The sequence below is a fragment of the Triturus cristatus genome, chromosome 12 (assembly GCF_964204655.1).
Source record: "Triturus cristatus chromosome 12, aTriCri1.1, whole genome shotgun sequence".
Taxonomy (NCBI): domain Eukaryota; kingdom Metazoa; phylum Chordata; class Amphibia; order Caudata; family Salamandridae; genus Triturus; species Triturus cristatus.
This window is the reverse complement of record NC_140595.1, coordinates 795,752,104-795,773,723: the sequence shown is the minus strand read 5'-3', so window position 1 is coordinate 795,773,723 and position 21,620 is coordinate 795,752,104. Positions and strand designations below refer to the sequence as shown.

Sequence of the window (21,620 nt, the reverse complement as noted above, 5' to 3'; positions counted from 1 at the left end):
GTTACTTTTATTAGTAAGCATTATGGCTAGCCGTAGAATGACTGCTCAGCAGGTGGTTGGCATGCTTCTTGAATCTTCCTCTGAGCAGGATTATGAGACTGACAGTGCGTCTGAGGGAGAGGAGGGAGGGGAAGATTCAGGCAGTGAGTTCTCTCTCCACATGGAATCATCGGATGATGAAGGTACTCTCAGTGCGGATGAAGTGCCTGTTTTAGAGGAGGATACTGCTGTGCCGATGGTGCAAGAGGCATCTGGATTGCAGCCTGAGGCTGCTAGGCTTCCTACTGGAAGTGCTGGACTCTGGGCTGATCCAAACATGGTGTTGCCTGCCTTTAGTGGTGCTGCAGGGTGTAGAGTGGATTGTGAACATTTTTTGCCTATACAGTTTAAGTTGTTTATGGATGATGTATTTTTGGGTGAGATGGTTGAGCAGACTAATTTGTATGCTGAACAGTTTTTGAGGGACAACAGTGACAAACTTAAGCCCCACTCTAGAGCTACCCGGTGGACTCCCACAAACTTGGAAGGGATGAAAAGGTTTTTGGGTTTGATAAGGAAGCTGTCCATGGCTTCATATTGGTCTACCAGTCCCTTGATGGCAACGGACATATTTCCTGCAGTTAAGACTCGTGATCGGTATTTACTTTTGCTACGGATGCTGCATTTTGTTGATAATTCTTTGGCGTTGTCACGAGATCACCCTGACTGTGACCGTCTTTTTAAGAATCGGCCTGTTCTTGATCACTTTGTAGATTGATTTTCAGAGATCTATACTCCGGGGAAAGAAATATCTATTGACGAGTCTTTGGTCTTATTCAAGGGCCGTTTGGGTTTTAGGCAGTACATTCCTAGCAAGAGGGCATGCTATGGAATTAAGCTGTATATGTTGTCTGAGAGTAGGACAGGATGTGTTTTTAATTTCCGTGTGTACACTGGTAGGGGATGTCCGTCCACTTTTGGAGTTTGAGAAAATTGTGTGGGATCTTACTAGAGGACTGTTTAACAGAGCCCACCATTTGTACCTTGATAACTTCTACACTGCTGTGCAATTGTTTAAGGAATTGTTCAAAGTGGACACTTTTGCTTGTGGCACAATCCGCTCTATCCGTAAAGGTTATCCAAAAGAGCTTGTTTGCAGAAAACATCAGAGGGGACAGTGCAGTGCAGTGCGTTGCGAGGAGCTTCTAGCTGTGAAGTTTTCAGACAGGAGAGATGTCTACATGCTGACTACCATCCATGATGAAAGCACTGCACGTGTGACTGTTTGGGGGTCAGGTTGCTGAAGCGCGCAAACCTGTGTGCATTTTAGACTACAATAAGCACATGGGTGGTTTTGAAAGAGTAGATCAGAGGTTGGAACCTTACACTGCTATTTGTAAGGCTTACGTTTGGTATAAGAAGTTGGCTATCCATCTCTTTAATTTAGCAACTTTCAATGCTTTTGTTGTGTTCAAGGAGTGTTCTCCTGCATTAAAGTTGACTTTTGTTCAGTTTCAGCAATCTGTGATAGGCAGCCTTGTTGTGGAACAGGCAAGTGTTCCTAGAGTTGGAAGATGTAGCTCGATTGAAAGATCGCCACTTTCCTGATTTCATTCCTCCCACATCCTCAAAAGACTTTCCCACTAGGATATGTAGAGTCTGTTGGCGAAGAGGTACGCGGAAGGAGACTCGTATGTACTGCCCGAGTGTCCTTCTAACCCTGGGCTGTGTGTCCCTGCTTGTTTTAGAGCGTACCACACGCAAAATAATTTTTGGGAGCATCCATGAGTGGTAAAGTGAACTGCCTGGTCTGTATTCTTTAAAAAATTTGATTCTGTTTCAAGGTTGGCATTAGTGCAATGTATTTAGTTTCAGATTTTGTGTTAGTAGATTTGTATGTATGTGCAATTTGTTTGTGTTCTTATTTTTGTCTAAAAAACATCCTAAATGTGATGGCGTGTGTGTAGGCTGGCGCTTGGCTGGTGGTGTGCCTGGACTGGCGCTTGGCTGGCGGTGTGCCTGGACTGGCGCTTGGCTGGCGGTGTGCGAGTAGTGACTTGCTGCTGGTCACTAAACACTGCTAGCCGAGTGCCACACCACGCAATCCATCAGCTTGTGTGGTTGCTGTGTCCGGAATGTGGGCATGTGAAAGTGATGGGCCCTTGAATGGCGCTGTCTGCTGGTGTGAGTGTTAATTGTTTAACTGTCTTGTACTGCAACAAAAAGTAACTTTGTATCTTACAAGAGTTAGCCTGTTTATCAATGTCCTGTGTTGCTTAAACTGTTAGAAGTGTGTTGCATGCTAAACTAGGAAAGTATTCGCGAAGTAATCCAAAAGTAATCTCAAAGTACTTTCAAGTGTTTTTGAACAGTTTACAAATCGTTTTCTCTACAACAAAAGGAATCTGAATGTGCCTACAAATCCAGAGTTCGTTGTATTTCGAACAAGTAACGTTGTATGAAAAGTTCAACTTACCTGCTACCAAGTAAATCTTTGTTCCAGAAATAAAAAAAACAATTGGTTTGGATTTAGTCTTTGAATGTATGACATTTCTAGCCTGAGTGTACAACAAATGCTTAACACTACCCTCTCTCTGATAAGCCTGACTGCTCAACCAGACTACCACAAAAGAGTAAGGTATTATCTACATTAGCTTCTGTTATACCTTTGGGGATCCACTGGACTGTGCACACTATACCTTACTTTGGTATAGTATATACTGAGCCCGCATCCTACACCAAGTGAAAAGAAAAACATGTGTCTGGTGCCTTATGTTGTAATGTGTAAACCTTGAGAAAAATCTATCAATTAAAAGGATTAAAATTATGATGAAAAATTAGTGAACAACAATACAGGTCATAAAACATTTGACTTTCGAACAACTGAATTGTCTTTTTTGTTCTGTATTTAAGCCTATGTCAAATAAAACCAGAGAAGTACTATTGTTTGTTTCTTCATCAGTGACAGAGCATCTCTGGCACAGTGTTGTCAACCATGCAAAGGACAGTCACCCAACAGAAATCCTGCAAAGAAGCAGATAAACACAAAGCATTAAGACACCCAACAAATACCTGGCAGGACTTCTCATCCCCCCCACCCACAGTGTGTGCCCCGCCACAAGACAATTTTGAACAGTATTAGACATTTGATGCCCTAAAAATAGCCAGCCTTAGTTATAACCTTAACGTGCCTCTGAAAAATACGATGTGTGCTGTCTGAATGTACGCGACTGGACGTGGAAGAAACACAGACCCAGACACCAAGACAATTGGGAGCAAGGGCTTTTTACTACTCTGGAACAGCATCTCAGCAGGTATGGCTTCAGCCCCCTGATGGCCAAAGCTGGATCCAGAGACAGATACCCTGAAACAGAACGCAAGCTCTAGCCAGGCTGCATCTTGTAATCTTTTTGCCTGGCAACCCTTACCATTCAAACAATAAATTAAACCCTTAAGAGTTCCTCCCTCAGAGTTGTCCAAAACACAGCCTCCTGAGATAACAAGGAGAATTGAGCCAAAGGCATAGAAACACCAGGGCTAAGCATGTAATCATTACAATTGATGTAGTAACTGGTCACAAGAAGGAGCACTGTGTTTCATATTTTAATTGCTTATTACTAACCTACAAATAATAATCTTCTTTAAAAGATAGAGAACTGGCTGGAAACTCAGTTTGCGAACTGCCAACTAGTGCTCATACTGCATTCTAACCCCCATCCACTCCGGGAGGGAGTCTTGAATGCTCAATTGCTCTACCACTCTTAGGTTAAGAGCCTTAACTGAGTATACTTGTAATCCAGTAGGTGAGCAATAGTATTGGTGGACCTGGAACAGCAGCAGCCACCCTGGATTCTGCCCACTAACAGCTTGCCCAGTATCCAAGGAGTCAAAAACTGCAGATATTTCCAGCACTATTGCCTCCAAAAGTCCAAATATGAAAGGGTGTTTTGTCACCACTGCTGCAGACTTGACTGATTTTTTTTTCTTTTAATTGCCTGATGGAGGCCAGGAACAACCCACCCCTGATCGGCCCATCACTTACAAACAGGCCATTTTCAGACTTGGTACAATTGCAGCATTCTTACCCAGGAGACGACTCTTCCATTGAAACAGGGAAGTTTGGCATTGTCATCGGAAATCTCCTCCTTCACCACCCTATGGGAAATAAACGAAAAGGATTGTCATTTCTTTGCAGCATGAATGGTAGCGGACCTTTGACAGTTCCTCAGGTAATAGCTACAGGAGAATCAGATACAGCCTTCCCTCAAGTTACATCTTATGCAAGGTTTGTAGAGTTCTTGCTTCATTCAACAAATTCTCAAGTCAAGTACTTTCTACAGTGAGGTTCATGGAATGCTTGCCCGTCCACAAATGCCCCAAGACTTCCTTTCTACAGACTGTTAATCCAAGACTGAAGTTAGGCCACAATCAGTTCACATATGTATGGCAGGTTTTGGCTTTGTCCAACAAAATATGCCTCACGACTACAGCATGGATAGTGTTGAGCATGCTCATCTCTTAATCTTTGGCACAGCTGTGGTATCACTTGCTTGAAGAGTCTCCAGTTTATTAGGTCATGTGAATTAAAGAAGAAACACTGAGGTGTCCCTCACCATTTCGCAAGTTGCATCATTTCCATTATAGAACAGGAATGTTTGACTTTCCCAGCCACAAATTACAATGCATTTAAAACTAATCTAGGAACGTGAAGAAACTAACAACCACCCTCAGTTAAGTCATCACACTTTCAAGTGGACTCCTATGCAAGGCCCATTTGACCTTTTCTTACTCACAAAGTAAGCCTCATCAGGCAAGGCACATTTTGATTTGCAAACTTTCAATGTCACAAGGGGTCCGTCCGTCCTTCTGGACCACTCTCATGCAGCAGAAACAGAGCTGCCCCCTTTAAGGACTAGCACATGGATGCCTACACTGTGTGAGTAACTTTAATTTTGTAATCTATAGAAAGGGTAAGTGACAGAACTGCAAGTGTTGAACAGTTCACGACAGATGGGCTGCAGAAAATTATGCTGTTGAGAACTGTACATAGCTCACAAATCATAGAAATGGCTGGCATGGTAACTGCTTACTTAAAATGCTTGTCATCTTGATACACTCCTAAAGTCCGCGTTTGCGCTCTTCTTCCAGTATAAAGAGTACACTTCATATATGGAAGGGAAGAGTGGGTAAAAACTAGGGGCAGGTCAAGTATATTTTGGAATCTTGAAAAACCTGGCCTGCGTGGTGTATAGGTAAACAAACCTAATACACATATTTGAAAAACTAGTGACCTAGGAGCCTTTAGGGAGGGGTGACTTGTATTAATTACACACAAATTCCCTTCCCTTAGTAGCCACATCAAGTACACAACAATGGAAATTTTTGTTGCAATCCTAGTTCTGTATCAAAGTAATCTTCATTGATGTAATAAATGTAGAATATTCCTTCCTGTGTGGGAGGCCCAAGGAACACCGATTAAAAACTTGAATTATGTATTCATAGGTGAGCAACTCATGTGCCAAATGCAGGCCAAATCTCCACAGCAGGCTACAATTTTCCCAAATCTTTTTAAAATGTAAATAATACGCAAGTAACATTTCAGCATGAAACTTCAACATGTTACCATAAGGAAACCTAAACTCAGGTGAAGGAAAGCAAATTAAGGTAACAGCCTCATAGGCTGAATGAACAGGGAAGTGAAAATACACATTGTTCTTTTAAGGAGCTTCCATTCTCAGCATTCCTTGCAATAAAGTGGGCTCACAGGGTCAGTTCCTCTTGAGGAATACATGTTAAACTGTAATTGCAGCTCAAAATTGGAAAGATTGAAAACTGGGACGTAGGAGGGATGTTGACGCAAGTGAACATTCCTACAATGTAGAACTAGGATTACAAATAACACTTCCTTTTGCATCTTCACTGAGGAGTCAAACTTAAAACAGAAATGCAACCTCATCCCAAAAATGTGGGTCTACAATCTATAACAGTATAGCCAAGAAAAACCAAGAGGAACAGAACCTCATCCAAAGGGGTTTGCTTGATGCAGTTTGACCAACTTGAATTTCTGCCCTTGAGAGTCGGCATCTACATAATATGCTTGGTGGAAGCATGAACAGATTTCCATGTAGCTGCTCTACAAATAACTAAAACGGAGACATTTCATAACCAAGCAGCAGCATGTGAAATGAGCTTTAGGTTTTCCAGGAAGAGGCTTGTTGGCTAGTTTATAGCATAAGGATATACAAGAGACCATCAATCTGAAAAAAAAACTCCATGGATGAAGTAAAAGTTCTTAGTGGACTAAAGTTACAAAGAGATGGTTAGATGTCCTTATATCTTTGTACATATCTTTGGTATTCCATATTCATATATTTTGTTCCATCTGAATAAAACTTGGACTCACACCTAAAGATTAATTGTGTCTTTCTGCGGGACATATAGAATTATTGAAAAAAACTGGCACATATATTGTTTGATTAATGTAGAAGTCGGAAACTACTTTTGGTAAGAAAGAGGAATATACGTTCTCATAAATACGCTGTTTCTAAGAAACACAGTGAAAGGGTCAACCACAGATAGAGCCGGAGGTTTGCTCCCCCTATGTGCCAATGTAATCAACACTAGAAAAACATCTCCCCCATGAGATGCTGTAATAACGCCTTCGGTGTAAACTCAATAGAAGGAGCCATCAATTTTGATTTGGAAAGAACACAGTCTTGGCAGGACACCGGATCCTAGTTAGGAATTTTACACCAAAGATGGAAAGTTTTTTTAATTAAAAGTGTAGAAGGACTTCCTGATCGTCTCTTCACCTCTTTCAAGATGATCATACATGTTTGGAGGTATGTCTAGGTGCCCATACTGTAGGTTTCCAAGAGAGATTGCCAAATTCAAGGACGCCACATTGGAAATGAGTAATTGTTCTTGCATCCCGGTCAGCAAATTTTGTTTCATGACAGTCTCCTTAGTGGTATTAAAGAATCCATCATGGTCTAGGCCTTTTAGGAACAATGAGAACCATCTTCACATTAGCATACCTGAAATGTATTAGGACTGATGGAATCCGTGTTGAGAAAGTTCTCTGATCAGTATATCAAAAGGTTATTGCACAGTGATCCTGCTCTCCACACTCCAGAAGCAAAGAATGGTCGTTTCTCAATCTGAAATGTAGCACACAGATCTATTCGAGGAAGACTTCAATCAAAAAAGTGTCTAGAAGGAAAGTCCTTAAGAACCCATTTGTGTTTTTCTACAAAGAAAATCGGCTGAACATGTTTTTTTTGTTTTTTTAAGCTTTGCAGGCCAAAAAATGTAGTTGCTTTTATGGGTGGGTTTCTCAGCAAAAGCCAATTCTAGATCACTTGGCTTCCACTCGGAGTTCTGGATCTGGGGCACACTTGTATGTTGATATAGTGCATTCTAGTTGTGTTGTCTGCCTGGATTATAATATTATGTATGGTCAAAGAAGGTAAGAATAGCTAGAGACTCAAATGGACTGCTCTCAGCTCCTGGACTCCGAGAGTTTACAAGTGTTCCTTGTGTGATCACAGGCAGAGTACTTTTAAGTTCTGAAGCGGGGCTCCCCAGCCTGTAAGTAAGGTGACTGTCGCAATGGCTTGAGATAGAAAGCCTTGATCAATTGTAAATTGAGCTTTTTCAAAAGATTGGACTTCCTGCACCACCACCAGAACTACTTAACAGCAGAGGTAGGTGTAACCTGTCTTCTAGGACCTTTAGAGTGAGACAACTGACCTTCCAATTACAATGGAGAGGCTACATAGAGAGTTGTGTATTTGGTACAATATAAATTAAAGAGGTCATTGGACTCAAAGTGAAGACGTGTGACGAGTAGGAGAATGAGTTTTCTGAATTTTGAGGCACTTTCAAACAAGCACTGGCAAAACCAATAGGTTTCGCCTATGCAAGAGCTATTGGCTTTGCCAATATGTTTTTGCCATGTTGTACACCAGCGTGGCTGCTGTTCAGCATGGCTAAATGTTAGTGGTATAGAGGAGATTGGATTAGAGAAGAGTGGAGTAGAGTGCTGGGGAGCGGTAACGACTGTTGTGTATTGGAGTGGCATAGTGCAAAGTCGCATAGAGAGGCACACACTGGAGTAGCAGTAGAATTGACTGGTGTAGAGTGTTGCAGAGTATAGTGGTATAGAGTGCAGCGTTGTACAATGCAGTGGTGCACAGCAGAGTGGCATAAAGAGCAGAGGCGTAGAGTGGTGGAGTAGCCTAGAGTGGTGCAGAGTAGCATATAATTCCGTAGCGTGAAATGGCAGAGTGCACTGTAGTAGTGCAGAGTAGAGTGGCGTAGAGTTCAGAGGCGGAGATTGCAGTGCTGCAGAGTAGAGTGGCAGAGTGCAGTGTTGCAGAGTTTAGAAGAGTAAAGTGTAGTGGCGTAGCGCAGAGTATGCATGGTATGGTAGCACACTGCCACTGCAGACAACACATTTTCAATTGAAATGACCATTACATTTGCACAGACATACAGTGCACAAACGTAAATCTGTGCAGATTGCATCAACTAGTGCAATGATTTGTTTTGCTCATATTAAAGTGTGTTTCCAACACTTCAAAAATAACAAAAAGTGCGCTTCATTTGTGGTCCTAATTCTGATATATTCTAAAATACTGACACAGTTCATTTAAATGTTGTTGTGTGCTAGAAAACCTCTTTTCTACCCTCAGTCCCCAGCACAATTGTCACAAATCCTCTAAGTTTGAGGTCCCAGAAAGAAAAGTAAACCGGCGCCTGCGGAAGACAGCGCCTGACATCTGACCTCAGTCTTTGAATGCACAGCAAACATGACAAGATGAGAACAAGATTTAAAGGCCTGTTTACAGAAAGGAAGTTCGTGGAAGAATACAGTAAACACGATTTAGGCAACAGGAGGAAAGAAGTGAACCTGGAGAGTCTAAAGCAAATAGCCAGAAAATGCGAGTTACAAGCCAAAAGGTAATCACCGGGCAGAATTCATTCAAGGTGAACTTTCTGAAAGTCCCGAAGAGGTCTTTAGCAAACCAGACACCTTCGCTGTCTGGTGGGCTGCGACCTGAAAACAGCAGACACGGGTCTCCTCTGAAGGACCTATTTCTCATCTTTACTAAACTAAAAGTGGCCCCCTAGGTGCAAGTCTAAACAGCAAGATACATTGGTTTTTGAAAGGTGATGTGAAGACCCAGACGCTTAAGTTGTAAAACAGAAGTACTTAGGTCTTGGAGGGTTTTCTGTGCCGTGGGAGTCTATCAGCCAATCGTCGAGATACAAGTCAAAGGTTCTTTGTCTGAAGAAAAGCTGCAATCGCCATGCACTTCGAAAAAGTCTGATATGCTGTTTTCAGACTTAATGGTAGACCTTTGTACTGGTAGTGTGAGTTGTCCACAGCGAACCTCAAGACTGGCACAAGTTGCTTTACTACTGGGTCTTCAAATTAGGCACACTATAGGTCAATTGTGCCTAGCATTCCCCTTTCCTGGGCCGGGCAAAAATTTGATGAAGTGCCAAAATCCAAAATGTTTGTTCCTCGATCCATCGGTCAGAGAACCTGGTCTGAATTCTTGTTTGGGGACTTTACTTAAAAAAACAAATCTAGAATAGATGTCATTTCTTCTCTGTGAAGAGCGTACAGGTTATAGTTACCTCCTTTAGGAGCAATGCTGTACCTTCCTTTTGCCGGAGATGCAGCTGTTGCTTCCACGCAGACTTCGGTGGAATTGACATAAGAGGGGTGGGGGCTCGACTCGAGAGTGTGTCCATTTTTGATAATTTGTAAAAGACACTGTCGGTGGCAATATTTTTCCCCATCCTAGATGGTTTGATACCTTCCTTTCCACCTAAATGATAGCGCAGACGCAGTAAGGCAGTGGGCCTAGAATAAAATGGTATTCTTCCTGAGGCGGAATGCTGTTAATGTTGTCATCTGCCCCTGGAAGATCTCCTGTAATAAAGCAGCTGTTGTTGAAGGTCATACGACCACCATGGGGATTGACCATTATTAAGTGGAAACTGATATTGCAACGTCTAGATTGTGATTTATAAAATCTCTTCTTGACCTACCAATTGTAGGATTTCAGCCTTATTTCATCTTCAATAGGGGGTCCAAACAGGGCAGACCAAGTGAAGGAAAATGTCTAATCTTTAACAGCGCCTCCAGTTTTAAAGATTGATGTCAAGCACAGCCGCGATACTGTTGCAAAATTCAGATAAGATCACATCCACTGAACCAATGGATTTGCAAATGACTTGATAGGACTTAGTTCTCTGGGGAAAGCACAGGAAAATGCTGCAGCCTGTCAAAGAGCTCGATCTATCTCACCTATCCAGGAGGGCTGCTGTGCTGGCGGTTTTTAAGGCTGTAACTGTTGCAGCACAGACCTTTACATCTGTGTTTTTGCTCATGATGTCTCAGGCCAGGCGCAGAAGAATATTTCTTTACACAGCCAATTTTCTTACTGACTTATTTTTTGGCTCCTGTCCGAGGAAAATCAGACTGCTCTGGTGGTCTACATATTTCTTAAGCAGTCCTGGTGTCACCATTTTTGTCACAGCCGAAGAGAACACTGTTCATACTCTAGCTCTGGTGTTGCATAGTATGATAGGCATAGGTGCTGAGAGGGCTGCAGTGTCTCCTTGATCCCAAACCACAACAAGCATTGGCATAGCCAATAGGTCTCGCCTTTGGGAACTTATAAGAGATTAGCCATGCAGCACACTATCGCTTGTGCACCAACATGAGCAGCCGTTATCTCCCGCACCTCTCTAGCCTGCAGTATACTGGAGCGCCTCTTCTGCTTCAGAGAAAGTGACTATCTAGCAACACATACTGCGTGTAGCATGGGCGGCTCCATTCACTGTACAAAATTAGTTTTCAATTATTACCTTTCTTCGTTCTTTATAAAAATCTCGGAGCGCTGAGTTTCTGGAGAGAGGAACCCTGAAGATGTGATCCTCCAGGGGGACAAGGAGAATCAAATCCTATCGGGCCCATTCCTATCGTCTCTGGTGACCGACAATCAACAAAATAAAAATAAATGGGAAGAGAGAAGGAAGCAGGCGAAGAGATGGGTGTCTGGGCTGCTGCGCCAAACTCCATATTTCTGGGTTGGGTGGGTTGGGGGGTGATGGAGGGAAAGTACAGTAGTAACCACGCACTGCAAGAAGCGAGGGTAAAGCTTGAGAAAGTGCAGCACCTGCGAAAGTTGAGGAGAGGGAGTGTCTTGAAATTGCTTTGTCTCTGTTTCGGTCTGCTTCATTATGGGCACCCCTTTCAAAGGAGTAGAGCTGAAGACTGCTTAAGCTCCCTGTCTCATTCTATGATCACAATAGTAGTGGGGGGGGGGGGGGGGGGAGCACGTTGCGTACACATTACTCCTAAATACCAACCACACACTGCTTCTCTGTGGGGGAGGGGTAGGTGGCCTCGGAAGTGCGACAACAATAGCCTCCTAAAAAACCTGTAAACCAACTGATAGAGCCGAATCAAGTCCCCATGATATATGAATTGTACTAATTAGGCCCTAAAATTAGGCAATGATATGGATAAAGCAATGTTTTTGAACCCTTGATATGATAATTTGCGTTTTATGCCCCATTGCTTTCATTATTTTACTTTTGCTGTAACCTAGCACTGTATTTAACAAGTGCCAAGTATTATCACAGACAGTCTTTGTGTGCATTACCCTGCTGAGCTGTTACAGACTGTTTTGATATAATGCGTTGTGCGGCAGGGCAACAGTCGCAATCCAAAACACCCCATAAACAACGAAGCAATGCCTTCAGGTGTTTCAAATACCCACCTGGAGTCAGGTATAAAAGGTACACACACCTCTACTATTTTAATGCACAACAATCACAGATCAGTGGAATAGGTCACACCTGAAGCTAAAAATGGAGAGAAGAAAAATAAGGGAGGAAAACATTCTGCCTTCAACCTTCCCAGGTCGATAACAAAAGAATAACAATTATAATGGAAAATTAAAACATGCAAGAAAAGAGACGAGTGACAAAATGCAAACTGCATGCACTGAGAGAAACGGATTTAGGGCCTGGAACGACATTGATAACTACAGAGAAAGACCTTATGGAATCATGAGAAAACAATTGGTAGAGTGAAACTGAGAGAAATAGAGCAAAACTGAATGGAACAGGGTGACACTGCGAGAAACAGGCAACACCTAGGAATCCACAAGTCGTATACGTTTTAAGACGATTCATTCGCAGATTATGCACGTTTTACAGAATTATAGAGCTGCATATTTGGAAAGTAAGGTAGCCGTAGGCCTGAGAGTCCTATTGCGAGAAGTAAGATGCGACCGGGGTAGTGGGTGGAAGGAAGTACAGCCGCAGAGGGCCCAACCGTAAACGTTTGGAAGCAGGTGTGTCGCACTCTGGAAAAGCGGCAAACTCAGCCTTTCATGCTGGCGGGGAATGGCACGGAGCTCGGGCCCGGCTGAAATCTTCCCAGAGTTACAGAGACCCCCTCCCTTTCAGAAAGAAAGCCTCAGGCCCCTCCTTCACCCCCCCCCCCCCCCCCCGGGATGATGTGACCCGAGCAGTAGTTAGTGCAGGGGGTGGACACAGACGGCTGGACTCACCGCCAGCAGGAAGCAGAACGAGGGCGACGGCGAGAGTGCTGAAGTGAATGTACAGATCAAACAAACATTTTTAAAGCGCGCTACATACCCGTGAGGGTCTCAAGGCGCTGGGGGGAGAGGGGGGGGGGTGCTGCTGCTGATCTAAGCCAGGTCTTGAGGAGTCGTCTGAAGGCTAGCAGGTCCTGGGTCTGACGTAGGTTCGTAGCGAGGGTGTTCCAGGTCTTGGCGGCGAGGTAGGAGAAGGATCTGCCGCCGGCGGTGGTTTTCCGGATGCGTGGAACTGTGGTGAGGGCGAGGTCGGCAGAGCGGAGGTTGTGGGAGGGGATGTAGAAGCTGAGTCGGTCGTTGAGATATGCTGGTCCGGTCTTGAAGGGCTTTGTGTGTGTGGATGAGGAGTTTGAAGGTGATCCTCTTGCTGACGGGGAGCCAATGCAGGCCTCTCAGGTGGGCTGTGATGTGGCTGCGTCGGGGGACGTCGAGGATCAGTCTTGCTGAGGCGTTCTGGATGCGTTGCAGCAGTCTCAGGAGCTTGGTTGTTCCTGCGTAGACGGCGTTCCCGTAGTCCAGTTTGCTGGTGACGAGGGCCTGGGTGAAGGTTTTTCTCGTGTCGGAGGGGATCCATTTGAAGATTCTGTGGAGCAATCGGAGGGTGTTGAAGCAGGATGCGGAGATGGCGTTGACTTGCTTGGTCAGATTCGGGAATACATTCTCAAGTGCAAACCAGAACTTGTGACAAGTTTCTTCTTGGGATGGAAAAGAAGAAACCTTCTTGCATCGGAAGCCAAACCACGAGAGACGAAAGGAGATGCGGGAGCGGCTGGTGAGCGCGCGTGCGGTTGCGGGCAGCAGCATATGTTTCCAATTATCGCGTCCGCATCTGGGCACGATAATTGGAAACATTTGCTGCTGTTGTGCGTAACCGCAACCATTAGGCCGTGGGCGTGAACATGGAAAGAGCCTTTGGCCAATTGCGTGTGGTCTTTGTTAAAAAGACGCATGCAAAGGCCAATAGCCTGGGACAAAACAAAATGCGCACACACTAGCGTGTGCAAGCGTGTGGTGAGCTTTCTCAAGCCCTAACAAAGTCTTCGCCAGAACACCGCATGCGCTGTTACAGGCTCGACCTAAAAAGTACCCCACGAGCATGTGAACAGGGTCCACAAGTAACTAAGGTTAACCCTGGTAGGTTAGGTATGGGAAGATCCTATTTGAAGTCATGAGTCGATACCCACTAGGGAGTGGGGAAGGAAACCGTTCCTTTTGTTTATATTACCCTCACACACCCTAGAGGTGTCATGCTTCATCATCGGGTCACCCTGACCCCTAGAAGTCAGGGTGGGCTCGACCGTATTCCAGGGAGCTCTTGATGAGATATGGCCAGGGGGAGTTAAAGATTAAAAATCCGCAAACAGATCCCAGTATCCCTTTATTGGTGGATCGGTCAGATATTAAAAACGTGAATAGATAGGGTCAAATGGATGTATTATGGTTCTATGACCCTAGTGCCAACATATTTCAGTCCTATATAGGCCAGAAAGGTCCTGGACTTTCTTCAGGGCAGAAATGAAATAGTCCTCCCTGGATAAAGCGGACAGGAAAGTCCCTATCCTGCTTTTATAAATAATGGCAGGTAGCTGCTCCTTAGACAGTAGCAAAAAGATAACTTTATCTATTACGGGAATTTATGGGGTAGCCCTTTAGTCACACAGGCATCAAGAGTCCTGCCCCGCAACAAAACCTAGTTGGGCCTGGACCAACTAGGTTGCGGGGCGACAGACAGAGAGACACACACAGACAGACAGACACACACAGACAGACAGACACACACAGACAGACAGAGACACACACAGACAGAGACACACACAGAGACACACACAGACAGAGACACACACAGACAGAGACACACACAGACAGAGACACACACAGACAGAGACACACACAGACAGAGACACACACAGACAGAGACACACACAGACAGAGACACACACAGACAGAGACACACACAGACAGAGACACACACAGACAGAGACACACACAGACAGAGACACACACAGACAGAGACACACACAGACAGAGACACACACAGACAGAGACACACACAGACAGAGACACACACAGACAGAGACACAGACAGACAGAGACACAGACAGACAGAGACACACACAGAGACACACACAGACAGAGACACACACAGACAGAGACACACACAGACAGAGACACACACAGACAGAGACACACACAGACAGAGACACACACAGACAGAGACACACACAGACAGAGACACACACAGACAGAGACACACACAGACAGAGACACACACAGACAGAGACACACACAGACAGAGACACACAGACAGAGACACACCCCCCCCCTTTTTTGTAGGCTGCATATTTTGGTGCAGAACAAAGTGAAGAGTCGACATTACACACATCCCTGTGTGCCATGCCTACAACCCACTGCATTGCCATAGATCAGTCACCCCTCTAGCTGAGTGCACTATGCCAGTGGTGAGGGTACAGGTGCATGAGCCCTGTACCCCTACAATGCCCAAGTCCATTCTTAGATACTGTAAGTGCAGTGCTGCCATTAGGAGTATATGGTGCTGGGAGCTTGTCATTCCGAACTCCACAGCACCACAATGGCTACAGTGAAAACCGAGAAGTATGGTATCAAACATCTCAGCAGATTAAACCCACACTGATGCCAGTGTGGGATTTAATGAAAAATGCACAAAGAGGGTATCTTAGAGATGACCCCTGAAAAACGACCATCCTCTGGTGAGTTCCCTGACTGGTACACACCAGCCTGCCACCACGAGACATATTTCTGGACCCCTGGATGGGAGCCGTCGCTCCCTGAGCACAGAAATGAAGCCTTTCATGGGCGAAAGTGTTCATAACCTCCCCCAGGCCAGGAAGAGCCATCTGTGGCAGGGGAGAGTCAAAGGCATGGCAGCCTTTGTAATGCGACCCCCAGCCTCTCCTGCTAGCAGGAGCAGGCCCCCTTCCTGTCTCCCCTCCTTTTTGGCAGGAAGACAGGTGGGAAAAACAAGCCAGCCCAGGTGTGCCCACCTCTGCCAACTTGACCCCTCAGGTGGGGGAGGCGAGGTGAAGACCTCTCTTCAGTGCTCACCATCATCTTGCAGATGGCAGGCACTCCCCAATCAGGATTAGGGATTGTGCTCACTCTCCCACGTGGGGTGAGCACACCAAGAGTGTAGTCACCCTGAGGTCAGTAGCCAATAAGGTCAGTAGCCCATTGGCTACTGACCTCAAGACCCCTAAAACGCCCCCTAAAATACAGTATTTAGGGGGCAGCCCTGAACCAACAAAGGAGATCCAAACAAGAAACACGAAGGACCGAACAGCCATGCAGCAGCTAACAAAAGGAAGACGCCCACTGACTTGGCCCCAGCCCTATTGGCCTGTCTCCCCCTTGAAGCTGCTCCTGTGAAATTCCGGTGTGTCCTGCAGCCGGCACCCTCAAAAACCCCGGAGGACCTGCCTGCCTTCACTTCCAAAGATTGCTTCTCCCGTGAACACCGGATTTGTTCAACTGCAACTCTGGCAGCAGCCGGAGACCAGGAATCCATCCCACTCTGCACCCACCGTCCACAGCCCGAGCGCGCAAACACCACGAGGAGGTCACCCTAGCGATCCTGAACAGAGACCCGGCGACCCCAGACCTGCCTCAAGTCTCCAGCTGAAGCATGCAGCCTAAATCCAGAAGGCCCCCATAACCACGACCAGGAGCGGGTAAGAAAATCAGACCCTAAAAGGCAACCCTGCACCCAACGCCCCACGGCCTGGTGTGCCCAAACAGACAGTACCTAACCAACCCCTAACTTCCCAACCTACCTCTCTAAGTGGTGGTAGCACCCAGAAGTCCCTTGTCTCCCTGCCTGCAGTGCTTTTGCAAACCGGAGGTTCTCCATTGGAAACAGGGCATCTGACGTCGAAACAGCACCCGGCCACCCTAGTACCGCTGAGGGTGCACCTTTGGTGCCTATTTGTTTCCCCATTTGCCCTGAGCTAAAGTCCATGAGCTTTGCTCCCACAACCCAGTGGCCTGCTTGCCAGCAGCCACCAACCGGAGGCCCCCTATCCTCCATTGGATAACATTGGGCCTCAGCACTCTGCACCTGGCCGCCCTAGTGTCGCTGAGGGTGTAACAAGAGTGCATCACTGACCCTGGGGGAACCCTTGTTCTAACCCCAGAATCTCAACTCCAAAGACAGATTACTTACCTAAAAACCGATAACCATATTTTCCTCCATAGGATAACATTGAAACTTTTTCAAGAAAAAGTGTCAAAGTGTGGAGTTTTGAAAACTAAAGAAATTCTTTAAAAGTGTACGATTTAACAAAAACGCTTTTACTAGTTTGTTTACTGGAAATGTCCCAGTGCTGTATCCAGGCATACAGCGCGGAGTAAGAAAAGTAATCCAAAAGTAACTTACCTGCTATTTTATTGAAAATACCATTCAAGTCTATGTACTGCATTTCCAAGTGATTACATTTCTCTGAAACAATACTGTAAGTCAAACCATAGTACATTTACAATTGAACTGTTTTACAATCAGCATTTACTACTGTAAAGTATTTATTGCTTATCTGTACCAGGCTTGCTTGGTTCTAGAAATATAATAACTAAAATGATATTTTTATACAAAAAAAATTGGTCTGAAGTTCAGTCCGAGTGTGTGAATTAATTTGCTGACTGTTTACAACAAATGCTTAACACTGTCCTCTGATAATGCCTTACTGCTCGACCACACTACTGCAAATGGAGAGTAAGGTTCTATATAACTTTACCTCTGCCTACCTTTGGGGTTTCACTGGACTCTGTGCACACTATACCTCACTTTGGTAAAGTATATACAGAGCCAGCTTCCTACAACTACTAAAATACATGCCATACATAAATAACAGCAAGAAATTCCTGCTACAATACACAACCCAGTCAAACCTTTCCACCGTGAGTAGGACTGTTTAAATGCACTACGTTGACAGCAGTCCTACATTGCTTTAACAAGCACTTGAAAGTAGCTTTAGATTGTCAAAATTGTTCTAGTGAGATTTATCCCCGGTCATTTTAAACCTCTACAGTGAGCTTCTACGTGCTCTACTCATAGGTACCAGCATCAAGATGCAGCGATCGGATGATGCTACACAACTCTACTTGAAAGTATCCTCTGCTTTAGACTTCCAATAACTAACACTGCCTGCACACCATTCGCACTTTTGATACCCAGCACCTTCCTGACATTCAACCCAGCCAAGACAAAATTCCGGTTATAAGCCAAGAACAACAAAAAACTGTACAGAGCAGGCTCAATGACCTACCTGGACAGCTTCAAACCCCAATTTTCACTGAGAGCCAAGTCACTTGGATTCTCCCTGGACACCAACCTCAATCTCATGGAACACATGGCCAAAAAACTAAGCTGACCAGGTATCAGCTCACCTTTATAGAAGGTGAAATAGGGTCTTTTAGATAGCAACTTCAGAATTGCTGTTCAAGCCCTCACACTCACCAATGGATGGTGGCAACACCCTGACATGGCGTTTTTAGGGTCCACATTGGCACTTATTTAGGGCATCCTACACAATGCAGCACATCTCGCGCATGACCTGAGGAAATATTATATCACCTCCTTCCAGATGGAACTCAATTGGCTCCATTCACCGACCACACCACCTTCAAACCCAGCAGCATAATTTACAAAGTCATCACGGCCAGCACCGCAAATTATCATGCAGACAAGCTCACAGCTTCACATAGTTCTTGACCCACCAGCTGATAGTCTGCAATCTGATAGTATCCTATGAGTATGTATACACACACAAACACACATACATACATATATATATATATACACACACACACACACAAAAAGGCTACAGGGACGTTCTAGTTCGGTTCAGATTACACAGACAACCATAGAAATTAAGCAATTCTAATTATACTTACTTCAAGAAACTATAACTTGTGCCCTAAGGTAACTATAACTCACGCACCTACCATGCATGGTTCTCTCATCAATAATTTTACTACAAATGTTGCAGTGATTATCAATGATGTCAGAAGATGTAATCACTGATGTAACATGTAGGATAATTAACAGTGCATGGTGAGGGTGAGAGTTACAATTGCCTTATGGGATGAATTATAGTTTCTTGAGATAAGTATAATTAGAACTGCTGAATTTCTATGGTTGTGTGTGTGTAAACTCTGAACCCAACTATTACGTCCCAGGTTTGTTTTTAGCCTTAGGCACTCCATCTCCCGGGTCCCACTGCCTAATTTACAGGGGAGGAGGGCACCCAGCCCTCCCTCCCCAGGCTGATTTCGCGTACCAGGGGCACCATCTCCCGGGGTCTGGACATATTATAAAGGGGCCCGGGGACCACATTCGCCGGGGCCCAGCCAATAAAGGGTGGGTGCCCTGGAGCCCACCCAAGGCAATCACTGTATCTTTGTTAGGGGCCGTGTGGGGAGACTCAATGCTCCAGCTGCCACAGCCGACTCCCCGCCTCAGCAGGAACTGGTATTCCTCCCACCCACAGAGAGCAGCTAAAAATGCTGCTCCAGGCGGGCAGGAGCAAGTCTTTCATCTGATCCCAGTGGGCAGGAGCATTTTTCATGCTTTCATCCGAAGGGAGTGTTTGCTCTTGCTTTGCGTGACTTTGAAATTCCTCCCGCCAAGCAAGTGCAAACATAAGTTTCCCTGCTCGCACCAGTGTGGGCAGGGAAACCGCTATGTACCGGGGATGGGTACCCTGGGAAATTGCTGGAGATGGCCCTGGGACTCCCGGAGGGGGTCCGTGTGGCCATTCTCCCCTTTACTAAGGGCTAAAATCAGCCTGTAAGGTGTGGGGGGGTGAGCGGGGGGCACATGCACACCCTGTCCCATGCCCATGATAAATTCCACCTGGGACCAAAGAAAGCAAGCACAGGTAACCGTGCTTGTTTGTTCAAAATATTTCCCACAGATCCACTACGCTTTCATGTGCAGGGCTTTGGCCCACAGCGGGGTCCCTGTGGGACCCCACCAACAGGCCTAGGGGTCAGGGTATTTTTTTTTTATTTTTTTTTTTTCTTGACACTCAGCCGAGTCAGAGTCCTAAGGTTGCTGCCAACACTTCCTGGTTAAAGTGCTGGCAGCCAACCCGATTTCATTTTGAGATCCGTCGGATCCGCGGAGGATTCAAGTCCCTAGAAGTACAGAACGATAACCGGTGTTGTGCAGCATTTTGGGAAGAAGCTCAGGACTCTTTCCTACGTCCAGCAAACAGCCCTGGGTGCAGTGGAATTAATTTCCTGATATAAACGAAGGGAGCCAGGCCCTAGCCAAAATTCTAGCGAGGTTGTGCTGGGCTCAAAGCAGGGCAGTCCGCGCCAACCTCAGCAACACTGGAACAGAGTCAGGCTGCCGGTCTCCCAGTGCCATCACCAGTTAGGGTAGGCTGTACACAAAGGGAATCCTCTAAAGGAGATGCACATCTGCCCTAGAGATGACTCATGGTCAGCAGGGTTCGATCCAACCATCAGAGCAGCAAACTGAGTTTTCTGCAAAATTATGCAATCCACCCGTTCCACCTCCTCACAGTAACCAGATTCCCATTTAAGCTTCTTTCCATATGCCTTTTCTGCCCTGAAACAAGAAATGTGCATGTTGTTGCCAAGATGCAAGATTTCAAGACACAAAAGAGGCTGTTTCAAGTCCTTCCAGAAACAGCTGGCAACCAGGTTCCATTGAAGTGCCCAGCAGCTGTAAGGAATACAGTGACACTCCTCACAAAGATTGACCTACAGGAGTCGATGGATGATACAGAATACGGCAAAAACAAGAGCAAGTCGCTAGTTCTCATGGCTACTGATCTTCCCATAGACTTCTCCCACCTTGCAGCCACAGCCTGGAACGACATTCCCCACACACCTCCAAACATCAGCATACTGTGCCGAGCTCAGGAGAAGACTCAGGACCTGGCTGTTCGAACAGACCCTCCGCTCTACAAATAAGTGACTGATTGATAGACAAAGACATATTGGAGAAATGCAGAAAGCTTCCTTAAGAATGCATTCCACCAATTGCTTACCATTGGCTTTGTGTTTTGTAACTCACATTTGCTTGCCATTAGCGGAAGGAACACTTTCAACACTAGACTTACAGCGTTGAACTCTAGCACATCTGGAAAAGTCGCTAACTATCAGTAACATTCTTTCTAGAGAATACATAATTTTTTTTTACCATTCCTCCTTTGGTGACAATATTTCTGGTTGCCACTTTGCAAATATCTTCAAGCGCCATGCTGATCTGGAAGCTTTCGCACTAGAAATAGCTCAGTGTTGCCATGAGGCCTCAAACAACTCCAAATGCCTCTTTCATCTGTTTTTTGTTAAGATCATTAATATACAGGTTAGTTTCTACCTAGAAGCAGGCAAGAACTGTTTATAATTATAAGTGTTGCTTAATGCTCTTGTAGCGATGCGGTGTCGCCCCGCTAGCTCTATGGCACCTCTGTGCTTGGAAACCCACCTGCAGGGACGGCCTGCCGCGATCCAAGGGACATCCGACCGACACAGGGCTAGAGATGCCGCGATAGGCCGCTTTGATGCAACCGCCCTTTAGAGGAATTCACCCTGCAACGACCTAACAATTGCTTGGGGCCTTGAGCAATATGCACGCATAGGCCCTGGGCTGCCAAGCAGGGGACATCACGTTGACAGTTGGTGTCCCCACAATAATGATCAACTGTGCAGTTGGTCTGCATCTTTTAAGGACTATTTAGAGGGTTTCTGACAGCGTTTTGACATCTTAAGAGCATCTAGATTATTATCATTGTTAGAGTCTCAATCATTTCATTCTGGATTACCCTTTTAATCAGGTCTTCGTTCAGCTTCCCCTGTGGTGTCTCCGGGATCTCTCCCTCCTGATCAGAAATGATGTCAAATTCTACATAATTATAGACAATGCAATGCATAAATATATTAATACAAACACTTAGTAGTCAAATTTAGCATAATAAGAAACAC

General features: G+C 45.3%; 1 protein-coding gene across 1 annotated transcript in view; it reads right to left on the bottom strand.

Annotated features, from left to right (window-relative positions):
• DVL2 (dishevelled segment polarity protein 2) overlaps window positions 1-21,620 on the bottom strand; it is a 191,658-nt gene that overhangs the window by 126,243 nt on the left and 43,795 nt on the right. The window contains exon 2 of the mRNA XM_085639481.1: window positions 4,065-4,134. Coding sequence (XP_085495607.1) covers window positions 4,065-4,134 — 70 coding nt within the window. The remainder of the gene's footprint in view (window positions 1-4,064; window positions 4,135-21,620) is intronic.